Source organism: Callospermophilus lateralis, chromosome 1, assembly GCF_048772815.1.
Source record: "Callospermophilus lateralis isolate mCalLat2 chromosome 1, mCalLat2.hap1, whole genome shotgun sequence".
Lineage (NCBI taxonomy): Eukaryota > Metazoa > Chordata > Mammalia > Rodentia > Sciuridae > Callospermophilus > Callospermophilus lateralis.
Genome location: NC_135305.1, coordinates 92,116,108 through 92,129,304, shown reverse-complemented (window position 1 = coordinate 92,129,304; position 13,197 = coordinate 92,116,108). Strand labels below are relative to the sequence as shown.

The window sequence follows — 13,197 nt, the reverse complement described above, 5'->3', positions numbered from 1 at the left end:
CAGGGGCTTTCTCCTTGGTGGAAATCTGTCACTGCTGTCAAAAGCGTGAAGTGAACAGAAGGCACTTTCTGTACTTCTCAAATCTACTGCTGCTATAACTGATCGTAGAGAACTTGATCACTGGAAGTTGTTCACTGTAGAAACCCATGCCTAAAAACACTATTTTTTTTCCTTCCTTCACTCCTAACTGTACCAGAATTCAATTCTTCAACACCAGAGAACCCAAGGGACAATGAGTGAGTGAGTCTGGTCCACTTCACCAATACTCTTAAAATGTCAAGGGACATAATAATGAGTCCCTAAGAACTCCTGTACATGATGTACTGTATTCCTTACATGCTCCCCATAAGTCAATAGAGCTTAATGTACTTTGGCTGAAACCTTCAGGTTTCAATCTAACAGTGGCCAAAAGGTTGAATACAGTCATGTGTATTGTGGCTCTCCCAGAGCAGGATTCGGTGCTCAGATTTCCCACACATTTTATTTATTTATTTATTTTTTTATTGGTTATTCAAAACATTACAAAGATTTTAATTAAAAAAAAAAAAGTTTTCTTTTTTAGCACACTCCTTAACATCTCTCAGACTACAGTTAAAAGCCTGTATCAAGTTCCAAATGAGCCTGAATTGAATCTAGACTGTATTGCTCACTGGTTCTGTGACTTTAGGCAAGGTGTTATTCACTCTGAGCCTCAGCTTACTTCATCTATAAAAAAGGGGTAATAGTAACTACTACTCAACACTTTCCACACTATTTTCTAATTAGTTTACTCTTGATTTCTCTCTCCTGATTGGAAAAATCCTTGAAGTCTCATTCACTGCTATGCCCCTAACAAACAGTACATCAAGCAACACTGAAAAGATGCTCAATAAGAACTTGTGAATGAATGAATGTTGTGCAAAGAAATGACCATTGGAAAAGACATGCCTTTCTCCTTTCACTACCAATCCTGTGCTTACAACCACGCCTATGCCCAGGGCACATGACTCTTCACTCAGTGAGTGGCTTCTTGACATCAGGACCACATGTCTTCTATCTGACCTTTTGCATTAAACCATTTTTACTCCCTGGAAGCTATATTCTCCATTCTCCTGTGAAACCTCATCGGTCATACTTTCTTGCTTAGGTTAAAATGTTAAGCCTACTTTATTCTTGCAGTGTGGCAATGGTGGGAAATGTGCTGGTGTCTAATAACCTGAGTATCAATCTTGGTTCTGCTTGCAGACATGCCCTGGTTAAATTTTGTAACCTCTCCAAGTCTTGGATTTCTAATCTTTGATGTGTGGAAAAATAAAACTTTCTTCTCAGGGAAGTTTTCAATATCATCGAAAAACAGCTTGCTTGCATTTATGTAGGTTGATGTTGTAACATAACAACCAAAAATAAAAACACCAACTATCATGAATACTAATTCCATGCTTACTATATGCAAGACATTATTCTAGGAGTGTCTTGTTCAAATCTCACCCCAATGCTATGCTCATCCCCATTTCACAGATGAGAAAACTTAGGCTCGGAATGCTCAAGTAGCTTGCCCCAAGACCCACAACTAATAAAAGACAAAACCAGGACTCAAACCCACAAATACTCTGTGATCCAAATTTATCTTAAATGTCAAGTAATAGTGGAGACTGTGACATAATGATCAATACAATACTTTAAGAGTTTCAACTAAAGATGGAAATGTTGTCCACATTTGAACTGCTAGATTTGACTTTTCTCTTTTCCTTAAGCTGCCATTTTGGCTGATGCAAAATGCAGAGGATGAGCCCCACCAGGGCACCCTTTGCCCAAGATACTGATAGCAGTACGTGCTTAGCCCTTGCTCTTCCATCATCATCCCAACTGTTCTTGGGTCAGAGTCAAGAACCATCATCATCTCTCTTGGAGTGAGAGAAGTTACAATAGTCTTCCCCACATACTGGGGAAATTTTATTGTCTCCTGGTTCTGAAGGTCGCAATCCAAGATCAAGGCATTACAGAGTGACCCTTCGGGACACCCTGAGAGGGCAGTTGCTCCTTGCTCCTCTGCTCTGGTGGTTGCTGGCAATCTTTGCTGTTCCTTTTAAGTGGCGTCTCCCTGTGTCTTCACAACATCTTCCTCGGACACAAATCTTTTTCTCTTCACATGTCCTACTACTTATAAGAACATCAGTCCCAGAGAAGATTAGGGCCCATTCTACTCCAGTATGACCTCATCTCAACCAATTATCTCTACAATGACCCTATTTCCAAATAAGATTACATTTTAGGGCATAGAAGGATTAGGACTTCAACATTTGAGCTTTGGTAGGACACACTTATAACCTATGACATCGGTCCATAGTCAGCAAGCATCTCCTCTGGCCTGAAGATTTTGGTCTGTCTCTGGTTTGGATGGACTATTGAATCTTTCTAGACAAAAGTGCTTTAGCTAACCTCCATGGCTACATGCTACAGTGTGCCCTGATAAGGGGCAAAGGATCTCCTTTCTCTTTCATAAACTGCTGTCATCTTCCCTTGGTCATGTTCCCAGCTCTTGAGTGAAGAAATCCAATCTACACGTCCATGGTTCTTTAGACCATAAACACCCAGGATGAGGACATAGAGCTGTGTGGATCTGTGTGATACTTTCTCAGTGATCCACTCATTAGGATGTGAAATAAGTAGATTCTAAAAAGGATTTAAAAGATGGAATAAGGAAACATGAGAATCAAATGAAGAAAATAATGAGCATCTGAAAAGATTTGACAATAACAAATGGCAGGATCAAATAGAAGTTTCCAGAACCAAGTCCCTCATTGTTGGTGAAAAACCTGCTTATGCCTCAGATCATTGCTTTAGCTGAGCCAGAAACATCATTCTGTCTTCCAGGCACCAAAGTTTTCTACCCAGCTCACCATCCCTTTCCAAACTTTCTCTCCAACCACTCATTAGAATTACCCAAATTTTTTTTTTTTATTTTTTGTAACATGAAATAGCAGTCCTTATACCTTATAAATGAAGACAAACATCAAGTTGCCAATATTTAAAGGTTAGCAAGGAAAAATAACAATTATTATTATTATTTTTTCCTTGCAAAGTGCTCATCACTAAGACAAGCAAACCAAGTAACTTTTCCAAATGTTTCTGAGTTTTTACATCCATTTCCTTCTGGGGGAAAAAAATGAGTAGGCTTTTATCTACATTTTCTGTTTTATGTTGGTAATAATGCATTTTGAATTAGTAACTGTGGGAGGAAATGGTGCTTTGATCTTTCTTCGATTTTAATTTTCTTAACTTGTATTTGTCACTAAACCCGACACACCCCTGCTCAAAAGCTCTTAGTAGAAAACAGCTACCTATGAAATAAAGACCACATTTTGATCATAATGCCTCACACCTCCCACTCTCTGACCATCATCCACTTGTCCAGGCTTCTCTTTGTGAAGCCAGAATGTCTGGATTATTCATCACACTGTGGCCCAAATACTCCATCTCCAGACTCTTATGATGTCCCCTCTGCCTAGAATGTTCTTCCCCTTTCCACTCACTTCTGCCTTTGGAAGCCCAGCACAAGGGCTGCTTTCTCCTGAAGCCTTCTCACCTCTCCCTTTTTCCTGGTGGAGCCTTCCTTTCCCGTTTTCCTTCCTCATTGTGATATACTCCACGTGTGCCTGTCTTGTTCCCCCGCCCCATCAATGAGGATGGTAACACTCCTTATTTTAGTACCTGCCACGCTGCCTTGGAAGCAGGAAGGTTGACAGAATAAAGGAATGAGCAATGTCTGAAAACCACAGGCCTTTCCCAGTCTCCATTTAGTCTTTTTAATGGTCTTGTGAATTCAGGTCCACAGGTCCTTGCCTCCCCAGCCTGGGTACTGTACCACTGAGACCCTAAAATGACAGCACTGCGCACCTGGTCCTAAGAGCTTCAGAGACATGGAAGATATAAGAAAGACATCAGTGTTGCAGCTGGAAAATTATCCAGTGGGGTGCCTCCCAGAATGGCAGGTCCTAGGTAGGTCCCTCTGAATCCATGATCTGCCCTCAGTTTCCAAGTCCAGAGATTCCATTTTGTTATCATTGAGATTACAACAGAAGAGCGGGGAGGCACATAGACTCTGAAGAGTGAAAGCTCCAGGCTTCACTCCTAACCGAACTTGCCAACTCACTAAATGATCTTAACCAAGCTGCCCAGCATCTGAGTGCAGCCTGCTATAAAACAGGAAGGATATGCAATTTCTGGGGTGATGAGAGGTGAGCAAAAGCCCAGCTCAAGCCACATGGCCTCTAAGAAGCTTTCCCAGGCCCCCAGCATAATGTCAGTAGTCACCCCAGCACCTGCCTGACGCCATTCTACACCTGGGATCAAATCACTGATTTCCTCACCCAGCCTCTGCCACTTCAGGGCCATGAGCTTCTTGAGGGCCCTTTTCTAAGCTACTGCCACAGCTTCAAGTCAGCCAGGCAGGAGCCCTTTCTAGCTTCAAGTGATGAGCAGGGGTGGGGCCGAGGGTGGCTCCTGGTGCTTCCATACGCTGCTTACTTCATTGTTAGATAAAGCCAACTGCCACTTTCCCAATCTTATGTAGAAACAAGTGCAAGAGATGTTCGTCACTACTGCCATCCAGAAATACCAGGGACAGCCTCTGCTGAGGCCAGAGTTGTCTGGCTGCAGCAGACTCTAGATCTGAGAGCTCCTCCACATCTCATGATGTACCACATGTACCCCCTACCCCCCTGTGTGTGCATCTCCAGGCTTAGGAATGCTAACAGAACCCTTCACCTGAAGTGGGATAGAAAAGAAATAAAAGATGGATAGAACGTGGGAAAAAAAAGAAGAAAAAGCATTAATCTGAAAGCATTCTGCTAAAGTTCTTCGTCTTTTCTCCCCAGGCCAATTTTTCTCCCAAGCCTGTAGTTCCCAGATCCTTAAGAAATCTATAAATCTTAAATTTTACTGTAAATTTACTCAGTTAGAAAAATCGCCCTGTGCACTGCTAATTAGCCTATGCAATGTGCTAACATATATATTTTTAGAATAGATACAACACAGGGAGATATGATAGTTTAAGAAATCTATAACATGGAGTACATTCCCACCATTATCTTTTGATCAGATAGAAGAGACAATATTGACCTAAAGTACTGAGGGTGCCCAGGTCACTGTAAATCATCTTGTGATCACCGGGCTGATGCCATCCCCACATACCCTCTCATGCCCACCCCTTACAAAGTCTCCTTTAAAAGAGGAACCTGAGACCTCAAAAGCACTCTTTCTCACTCTGGAGATAACTCACATTCTGCTCTGAGCGTGTGCATCTTCACCTTTTACTTTCTAATAAAGTGAACACCTGGTGTGCCCTTAAATTCTTTTCTTCTGCAACATGTCAAAAGCCTGGAAGATTTCAATAGTGGTCTCCTCTGCCTCTGCAGAGACCTCCTTGGGCCCACTAATGGTGACACACTTAATCCCCATGAATGTGTTGAAAACCTAGCCACTCCCTCTTTGCTTCACTTTGGTGTTACCCAAACTGCATCTTGCAGAAATGTTTTAAATTTTTTAGTTGGTCCTCCTGCCCTTTTTCAATTTTCAGCAGAAATCTAGACATTCCTTCTGGTCATTGTAATTGGAATTTGTAAGTGGGTATTCAGTACATGGGTGAGCGGGGATCCCCATCTGGGCCCATGATGCTGTTCCTGTTCCTGGATGCTTTGACTCCGTCCTTCACACAGATTGGTGTGTTTCCCTACAGCCCCAGCCTCTGCTCCCCAACACCTACCCGACATGGACCAACCTGCCCTCAGCCTCCTAGGAATGTTACCAGGGTAATTCAGGGGTCACGTTACATATCTCAGTTTTTGTGTTCTTTCAGGAGAAAATTTCAGGCAAGACATGAAGTATTATAGAAATATAACAGAGTTTACTAGAAAAGAAAGGAAAACACCCTCAAGGGAGAGTGTGGGCTGTCTCTGAGAGAGCAGCTGGCACCCCTTTGTTGCCTGGTTTTATTGAGGAGAGTTAGGGAAGTTTCTAGAGAGTCCCGCCAGGTAACACCTCCCCACTCTTGACTGACACTTAGATTGCATCAGATCTTTAAGTCCCTACCGCACATGGTTTTACACAGTTACCCTAGCAAGACCCGTGGGCCAGAGGCAGAATTTTACTATTATCATGACATGCTAAAGATTGAAAGGCACTCTAGTTTGCTCTGGTCCAGGCTCTCTGGTTCTAATTGCAACTTGTTCTTACAGATTTCACATGGGCTTTGCTTTTAATTAGCCTGTCCTCCTGAGCCATGGAGTCTTTGGGCTATATAAAGGTCACAGAAAGCCCCCTTTAGAGTAACCTGTATTCTCTTCATAGACACAACAGATTCTTTGGACCAGCATTTCTTGGCCCTGAGAATAGCTGGGCAGATAATAGGTTGTTTGTCAGGGGATGTGGCATATCCCATTGATTTAAGCCAGAGTAGGGCTGGAGTGGCTTTAGGTAAATTGCTTTGGGGATAAAATGTTTTGTTTTGGTTTTTTTAAGAGAAAATGTATGGAGGTCTGACTTGTAACCCAGTTTACAGAATTATCCCCTTAGCCTTGTGTTCCAATGGCTCATGTCCATCTGCTACTTATCAGGAAGACCATAGACAGAGCTCATCATACCCCAGCACTAAGGATGGGTCAAGGCCTCCAGGGTGGCTCTTGCCCTGATGTGTTTTTATGTTTGGTTGGTTGGTTTGTATGTTTTCATCCCCCAACCAACATTGAGCCCGGGAGAACTGAGCTGGTTAAAATTGAATTGGTTCTTCCAAAGGGATCCAGGCATCCTCTACAAGGAAGATATTACTGACTCCCTCTTGGACGTTAGCTTTGTCTCACTTGTATTTTCTGTGCTTGTTCAAGGTCAGTCTCCTAGCAGACTGGAAGTTTGAGGAGGACAGAGGCGTCTGTGTCCTTTACCACCATATCCTCAGGGCCTTCACTGGTATATCTATGCTGTGGGCACATAATTTTCTTTATCAATAAGAAATAAAAGCCACATGGATTGAACCAAAAGCATTTTTTCTCTTTTTTATTTTTAGCACAGGATAGTTACACATAATAGTGGGGTTCATTTTGACATATTCATAAATGCATATAGCATAATTTTCTCCATTTTGATCCCCAATAATACCCTCTTCCCTTCTCTCCTCCCTCCCCCTGATCTGCCTCCTCTACTCTAATGGTCTTCCTTTCACTTGGACCAAACTATTTTTTAGTGTATTGGTGTTCATTCTTGAAAATTTATAAAATACAGAAAAGAACAAAAAGGAAAAAATCTCATCCAAAATTCGTATGGAACGTTCCTTTGCAAGTTTGTTGTTGTGTTATTGTTTTTCCTGTGTGTATAAAATCTGATGGCCTATTTTCCTTGAATGAGGTAATAGCATATGTGTTTTCTTTCACTTTTTATTTCCTTATATATTGAGCACCTACTATGTGTATCAGGGACTATACTGAATGTTAAAATTCAGATGTTTAAATGGGGCCTCAGAATGAAAGGCAACATTTTGAGACAGAGAGGCAGGGACACATAATGAAGATGAATGAATAACACCCTTCAAGTTCCCATATGTGGGGAATGAGCTTGAGACTAACAAGAGTAGCCAAAAAGAGAAATTAGCTCTTTATCTGGTCCCTGTTACACTGGGCATGTCAGAGAGGCTTATTATATACGACAGGAGAACTTCCAGAAAAAGCCAAAGTAATTGGATAAGGTTAGTTTTTGAATGGTGCCATACCCTAAACAGGCTTTCTGTTAAAAGACATCCATGTTTTAAAAGTGAGGATTGTCATCAAATTTTTTTATACCTGCTTGCCAACAGATCAGAATGGATGCTGGTTGCAATGTTGGAACTCAGCCTAGAGGTGCCCGGTGGGTGGTATCATCATACTGACCCCTTAACTGAACCGTCACAAGGAGTTGGGGAGTCCTAGGAAGAGGTTGGGTGGCCAGGTAAAAGGTAGGGGACACTCAAAATGCAAGGGACACAGCTGCTCACCAACTGGCACAGTAGTGTTCCAATGTTCTAAAAAATACACCCTGTACCAGGGCATCCTGGTAACCCAACTCCCCCAGAGAGAATATCTTCTATTCTCCAGTCATTTCTGTACATTCTGGCTATTAGCCAACCTGCTGCCTTTGACCTTAGAGACAGGGTTTGCTGTCCTTTGCGCTTGAACAAAAGGAATATAATTTGAACAAAAGGAATATAATTTGAAATGATTTCAGAGTCTGCCATGGAGGATGAGCTGAGGCTGACTCTGAGGCCGTCTTTCCAGAAGCTCCCCCTGGAAGACTCTCTACAACTCCATCTCACACTGGACACATTTTTCTTTATTTTAATCTTCTTTACATTGTTGTGACCAAAATACCTGACAAGAAGTTAGAAGAAGAAAAGCTTATTTTGGCTCACAATTTCAAAGGTTCAGTCCATGGTGGGCTGACTCCAGTGCTCCGGGGCCAAGATAATGGCAGAAGGGCATGGTGGAGGAGTGCACCTCCGTTCATGGCATCCAGGAAGCATGAGAGAAAGGGGAAAGGGCTGCGGGGAAGATGAGCCCTTGCAGGGCATGCCTCCAGTGACCTACTTCTTCCAGTCATGCCCCGCCTACCTACAGCTACCAGCCAATTAGTCCATTCAAACTTAAATATGCTGATTAGGTTATGTTTCTCATGATCTAATCACCTTAACTCCAAAAATTTTTGTGTTAACAAAGGAAATTCTGGAGGAAACCTCATATCCAAATCATAACATTCCTCTTCTGATATTTTCATTCAACATGGGTGATGTTGTCAGAGCACCACAGAGTGCCAGAGCGGAGAAAGAAAGCTCAAAGGGTGAGGGACAGACAAGAGTTCAATAAAGACCTGAGTCCTGAGCATCCGTTAGCAGCAAAGGCCAACATCTCCCAAGAGAACGTCTCTTGATGACCTTCTATCTCAAAAGACCTATTTCTACATCCAGACATTCTCTAGGTGGGCTTAGTTGCCAGGATGTCCTGGTATAGGATATGCTTCTAAGAACATTGAAACACTGCTGTGCTGGTTGAAAAACAGCTGTGTCTAGAGGATAACAGTGTCCTCTGATGGGAGGACTAATTGAGTTGATATGTAAAGGGACAACATTCTCAGCTTACCCACCCGTAGTGATAACTATGACACTCACCCCCCAAATCCCAGCTTCCCTGCTGATTTGGGGGAGATACAAATAATGGTTAAAAGGAAAAGAAAAAACAGTGGAATAAAAGTGACATAATTTTCCTATTTACATAGATGAAAACATCACAGTGAATCCCACCATCATGTACATCCATGAGACTGGGAAACTAGAATAAGATATAATCCATGCTTGTATAATATGTCACAATGGGTTCTACTGACATGTATAACCAAAAAGGGAGCAATAAATAAATGTTTTAAAATAATTAAAAAAAAAAAAAACAGTTTCCCAGTGTATCCATCAATTATTTAGCAGAAGATTACCCTAGGACTGTCCCAGGAGCAGGCCAAGAAAGGACAGGCAGGCAGGCATGTATGCACTGAGTGGGGGATAAAAGCTCTGAGAAGCAGTGCTGGAGCCAACCCTCCCCAGCCCCACCCCACTCCTGGCTTACGTTTCTCCCAGCCTCCTGCAAGTACACAAACATGGTGGTCCTTGGAGTTTTTCATAGCAAACATTATTGGTAATAATGAACTTACTGTTTGTGCTTGCAATATTTGTATGCTTGACAGAAGCTCTGGAAATGGTTGGAAGAGGACTGAGGATATTGAACTAGGAAAGGAGGAGGTGAGTGGGAGAAGAATGTGAGCTGGATGGCAGTGATAGTAGCCATTCTTCAGTGCTGAGGCACGAGACACTGGAGCAGGCTGCTCACAGCCTCCTGCTGGTGGGGCTGCTAGACACAAGGACCGGTTACTAGAGAGGTCAGTGTAGCACAGCTGTAGGCAGCAGAGGTTCAGATCACCTCTCTGACAGACTCTAGTTATCCAACCCTGAGCCAGTTTCTTAGCTTTTCTGCATCTCAATTTCCTCATCTATAAAATGGTCCTATCTCTTAGGCTTCTGTGAAGATTGAGAAAGATAATGTTTGCAAGGAATTTAGCACAGCCTCTGGTACAGACTTAAGTATTTAATGACACAAATTTGCTTTCTTGTGAATTATTTTATCATAATGTATGTAATAGTTTATTTATTGCAAACTTATGGACAAAAAAATCTTACTTTAGGAAAGACATGGAAAGAAAAGATGAAACAAGTTATAATGTTGTCTAACTTTGCTTTTATAGGAGTCATGGAAATTTACACTAGAGAAGGCAAGACAAATTGTCAAGAAATCCTCCACCATGGTAAGCAATCAGAGGGTAGAATGCTAGCCTTTCCCTTGCCATCCTGACCTCCCACAGCCCTGCTTTCACACCCCAAAGGCAAGGGCTACTCTGGATACAAGCCCACCACATGCTACAGTGCATTGGGGTAGAAGTAGGAACTTGAGCTCCTTCCACTTTCTTCTCCTGCCTTCTTTCTGTAGCAGAGGTTTCCAGCCTCAGACAGTTCAGGTTGATAATCCTTTGTTGTAAGGGCTGTTATGTGTTTTGTACTGTCTAGCAATATCCCTGTCCCCGACCCCCTAGATGCCAGCAGCACCATCCCCCCTTCCCCAGCTGTGAGGCCTAAGAATGTCTATTGACATTGCCAAGTGTCCTCTGGAGGGTAAAATCACCCCATTTGAGAACCACTGCTCCAGTAGACCATTCAGGAGGAGATTTCATTCTCCTGCCCCTCTGCTTTCTAAGAATGTGACCTCAGGCTAGGGGCTCAACTTCATTAAGCCTCAGTTTTCTTGTCTGTAAGATGGGGTGATGATAGTGTCCTCTGATGGGGGTACAATCGAGTGATGCATGCCAAGCACCTAGTTCCATCCCCAGGACTTACCAAGTATTCAATAAATGTTAAGATCATCCCCACTACTAGTCATCTCCCCTAATTTGTCCTCCTTGTCATGACACTTATTCAGCAAATAGAATGCTTAGTTTAAATAAATGGTTGCAGATTTAAATGTTTGACTTAGACTCTGATGGCAAATCAGCCCCAGCTGAAGAGGAAGGATAAAAGGAGAACTTTAAAGAATAGTATCATCCTCGATACTGGAGACCTTGGCAGTAAGGAAGGATTGGTCAGAGGTAGAGGGTGTAGTCCTTTTCCCTCCCTCTGCTTGCTAGCCTGCTCATCATTCACCCTGATGCAATGCATGGAAGATATTATTGATTTGACAAATGGAAATGAAGGGGAGGAAAATCACTTAACGTCGAGGTTTACCAAGCAAGTAAAAATATAGGATATTCAGGAAAACTTAAAATTTCAGATGAAAAAGGACTACATTTTTAGTGTAAGCATGTCTGGTATCATATTTTTATCTGGCAGCCCTGTGCGTGGGGGTCACACGGGTTTTGATGTACAAGGCTGATTCTTGTTAAATGGCAACATGCAGGCATTTCTTCGTAATTGGTTAATCAATCACAATGTCTGCTTTGCCAGTCATTATCCAATTCAGTGAATAATTAAGGGCTGACAGTAGCCAGTTCGGCTAATCTGCTTAACTTATTCGAGAAGAAATTGAAAGACCATGAGGAACCCTCCACCACTACCTCGGAACTCTGAGCAGAAATGGAGAATAATAGAATTTGTGTTTTGTTCTTCTCAACGTGAATCTGAAAACTTATTTTCAGAGCATTGTTTATTTTACTAGCACAAACTGCCTTGGCATTAACTCAAAGGCTAATTAGGACTTTACAATTTTTTTTTAAATTTCTGTCACCAGAATTGAAAGAATAATTTGTGAGGCAGGATTCCAATAATTACTTCCAAGAAAAAAAAAATCTACTGAACAATTCAACAATTAAAAAAAAAAAAAAAAACTCTCCAGAAGCCTCCCTCAATTTATTTACTCTCCAGATTAAAACTATCGAGGAAAAAAAAATCAGAAAATGCAAAATGCAAATAATGATCTCTGAAAAACTGCTTAAAAAATACTGGCTGCAATGAATTCCATGTGACAACTGACATAACTGCAGGCTGACCAGGACATTTAAAGCAGCACATGGTAGGTTGCACATCTTTTCAGCAAAGCCTGTTAGACTGTAAGAATCCAGACTGGAGAAAAGTTATATATTGTTGAATGGAATCAAATGCGCCAGAAAAGGTCTGATCTCAGCGAGGCCCTAATAGGCTCTTCGAGGCTTTACCTGGATTTGGAAGAGCACCGAGTCTCTAAGAGTTCAGAGGACCTGTGTTATGGAGTCATTCTATTATTTAATTCTCACTTCCACACACACAAAAAAAATTATTATCAACCTCATTACAGATGATAGGACTGAAACTCCGTAATTTGCTCACCCTGTGTAGCTAGTAAGTGAGAAAACCATCACTTAAACCCAGAGCTAGGTACCAATATCCTTTCCACTGTGCCAATAGCTCCAATCAGATTTCCTCAGGGCTGAACTTCAGGGAGCACCAGTCGGGTCACAGATGGTGTCGATACTGGAATCATTCAGGGAACAACCTGTGCAGCTATTTGTGAGGTCCCTGATCACAAGTCTCAAGAGAATCCTATGAGAAGACTTTAAAAATTGCTCATATCCAAACCCCAGCATAGACCAATTTAATCCAGATAACATAATACACCCCCCGACACACACACACACACACACACACACACACAAAAGGTTGAAAGGCACTTCACCATGCAGAAATTCAATTTCATGTTAGCTTTCCCCCTTTGCCCTTCCATTTATGCCATTCACCCTAATTTCTTTATTCAAACCCTGTTTGTTATTTTGCATTCATTTACTATCCTGATGTGTGGGGACACTCAGGAAGCAAGTGAACGCTGGTTAAATAGATTGCAAAGTGAAGATGGGGTAGTACACCTGTCCCCAGGGACGGCCCAGGTTTTGAGACTCATTTTAGATGGGATCAGATGCAGCTAGATGTGATATTTTAAATCCATTCCTGAGTTAATAACAGCCCGCATTTTGACTATTCAGCAAAGTTCAAATTGAAAAGAGGGAGCTGGCAAATGGTAAGCAAGGACTGCTGCAGTGTTGCTCTGGATCTGTCTCGGTTTGCTTGGCAAGTAAATTGCCCGGAGTAGGGAAGATGGCTTGGTGACAATTGCCTTTCCCCTTCTATTTGATGAA

General features: G+C 42.1%; 1 protein-coding gene across 2 annotated transcripts in view; it reads left to right on the top strand.

Annotated features, from left to right (window-relative positions):
* Aoah (acyloxyacyl hydrolase) overlaps positions 1-13,197 on the top strand; it is a 203,312-nt gene that overhangs the window by 79,400 nt on the left and 110,715 nt on the right. For both annotated transcript variants that reach the window (XM_076864004.2, XM_076864014.2), the window contains one exon: positions 10,288-10,347. In XM_076864004.2, coding sequence (XP_076720119.1) covers positions 10,288-10,347 — 60 coding nt within the window. The remainder of the gene's footprint in view (positions 1-10,287; positions 10,348-13,197) is intronic.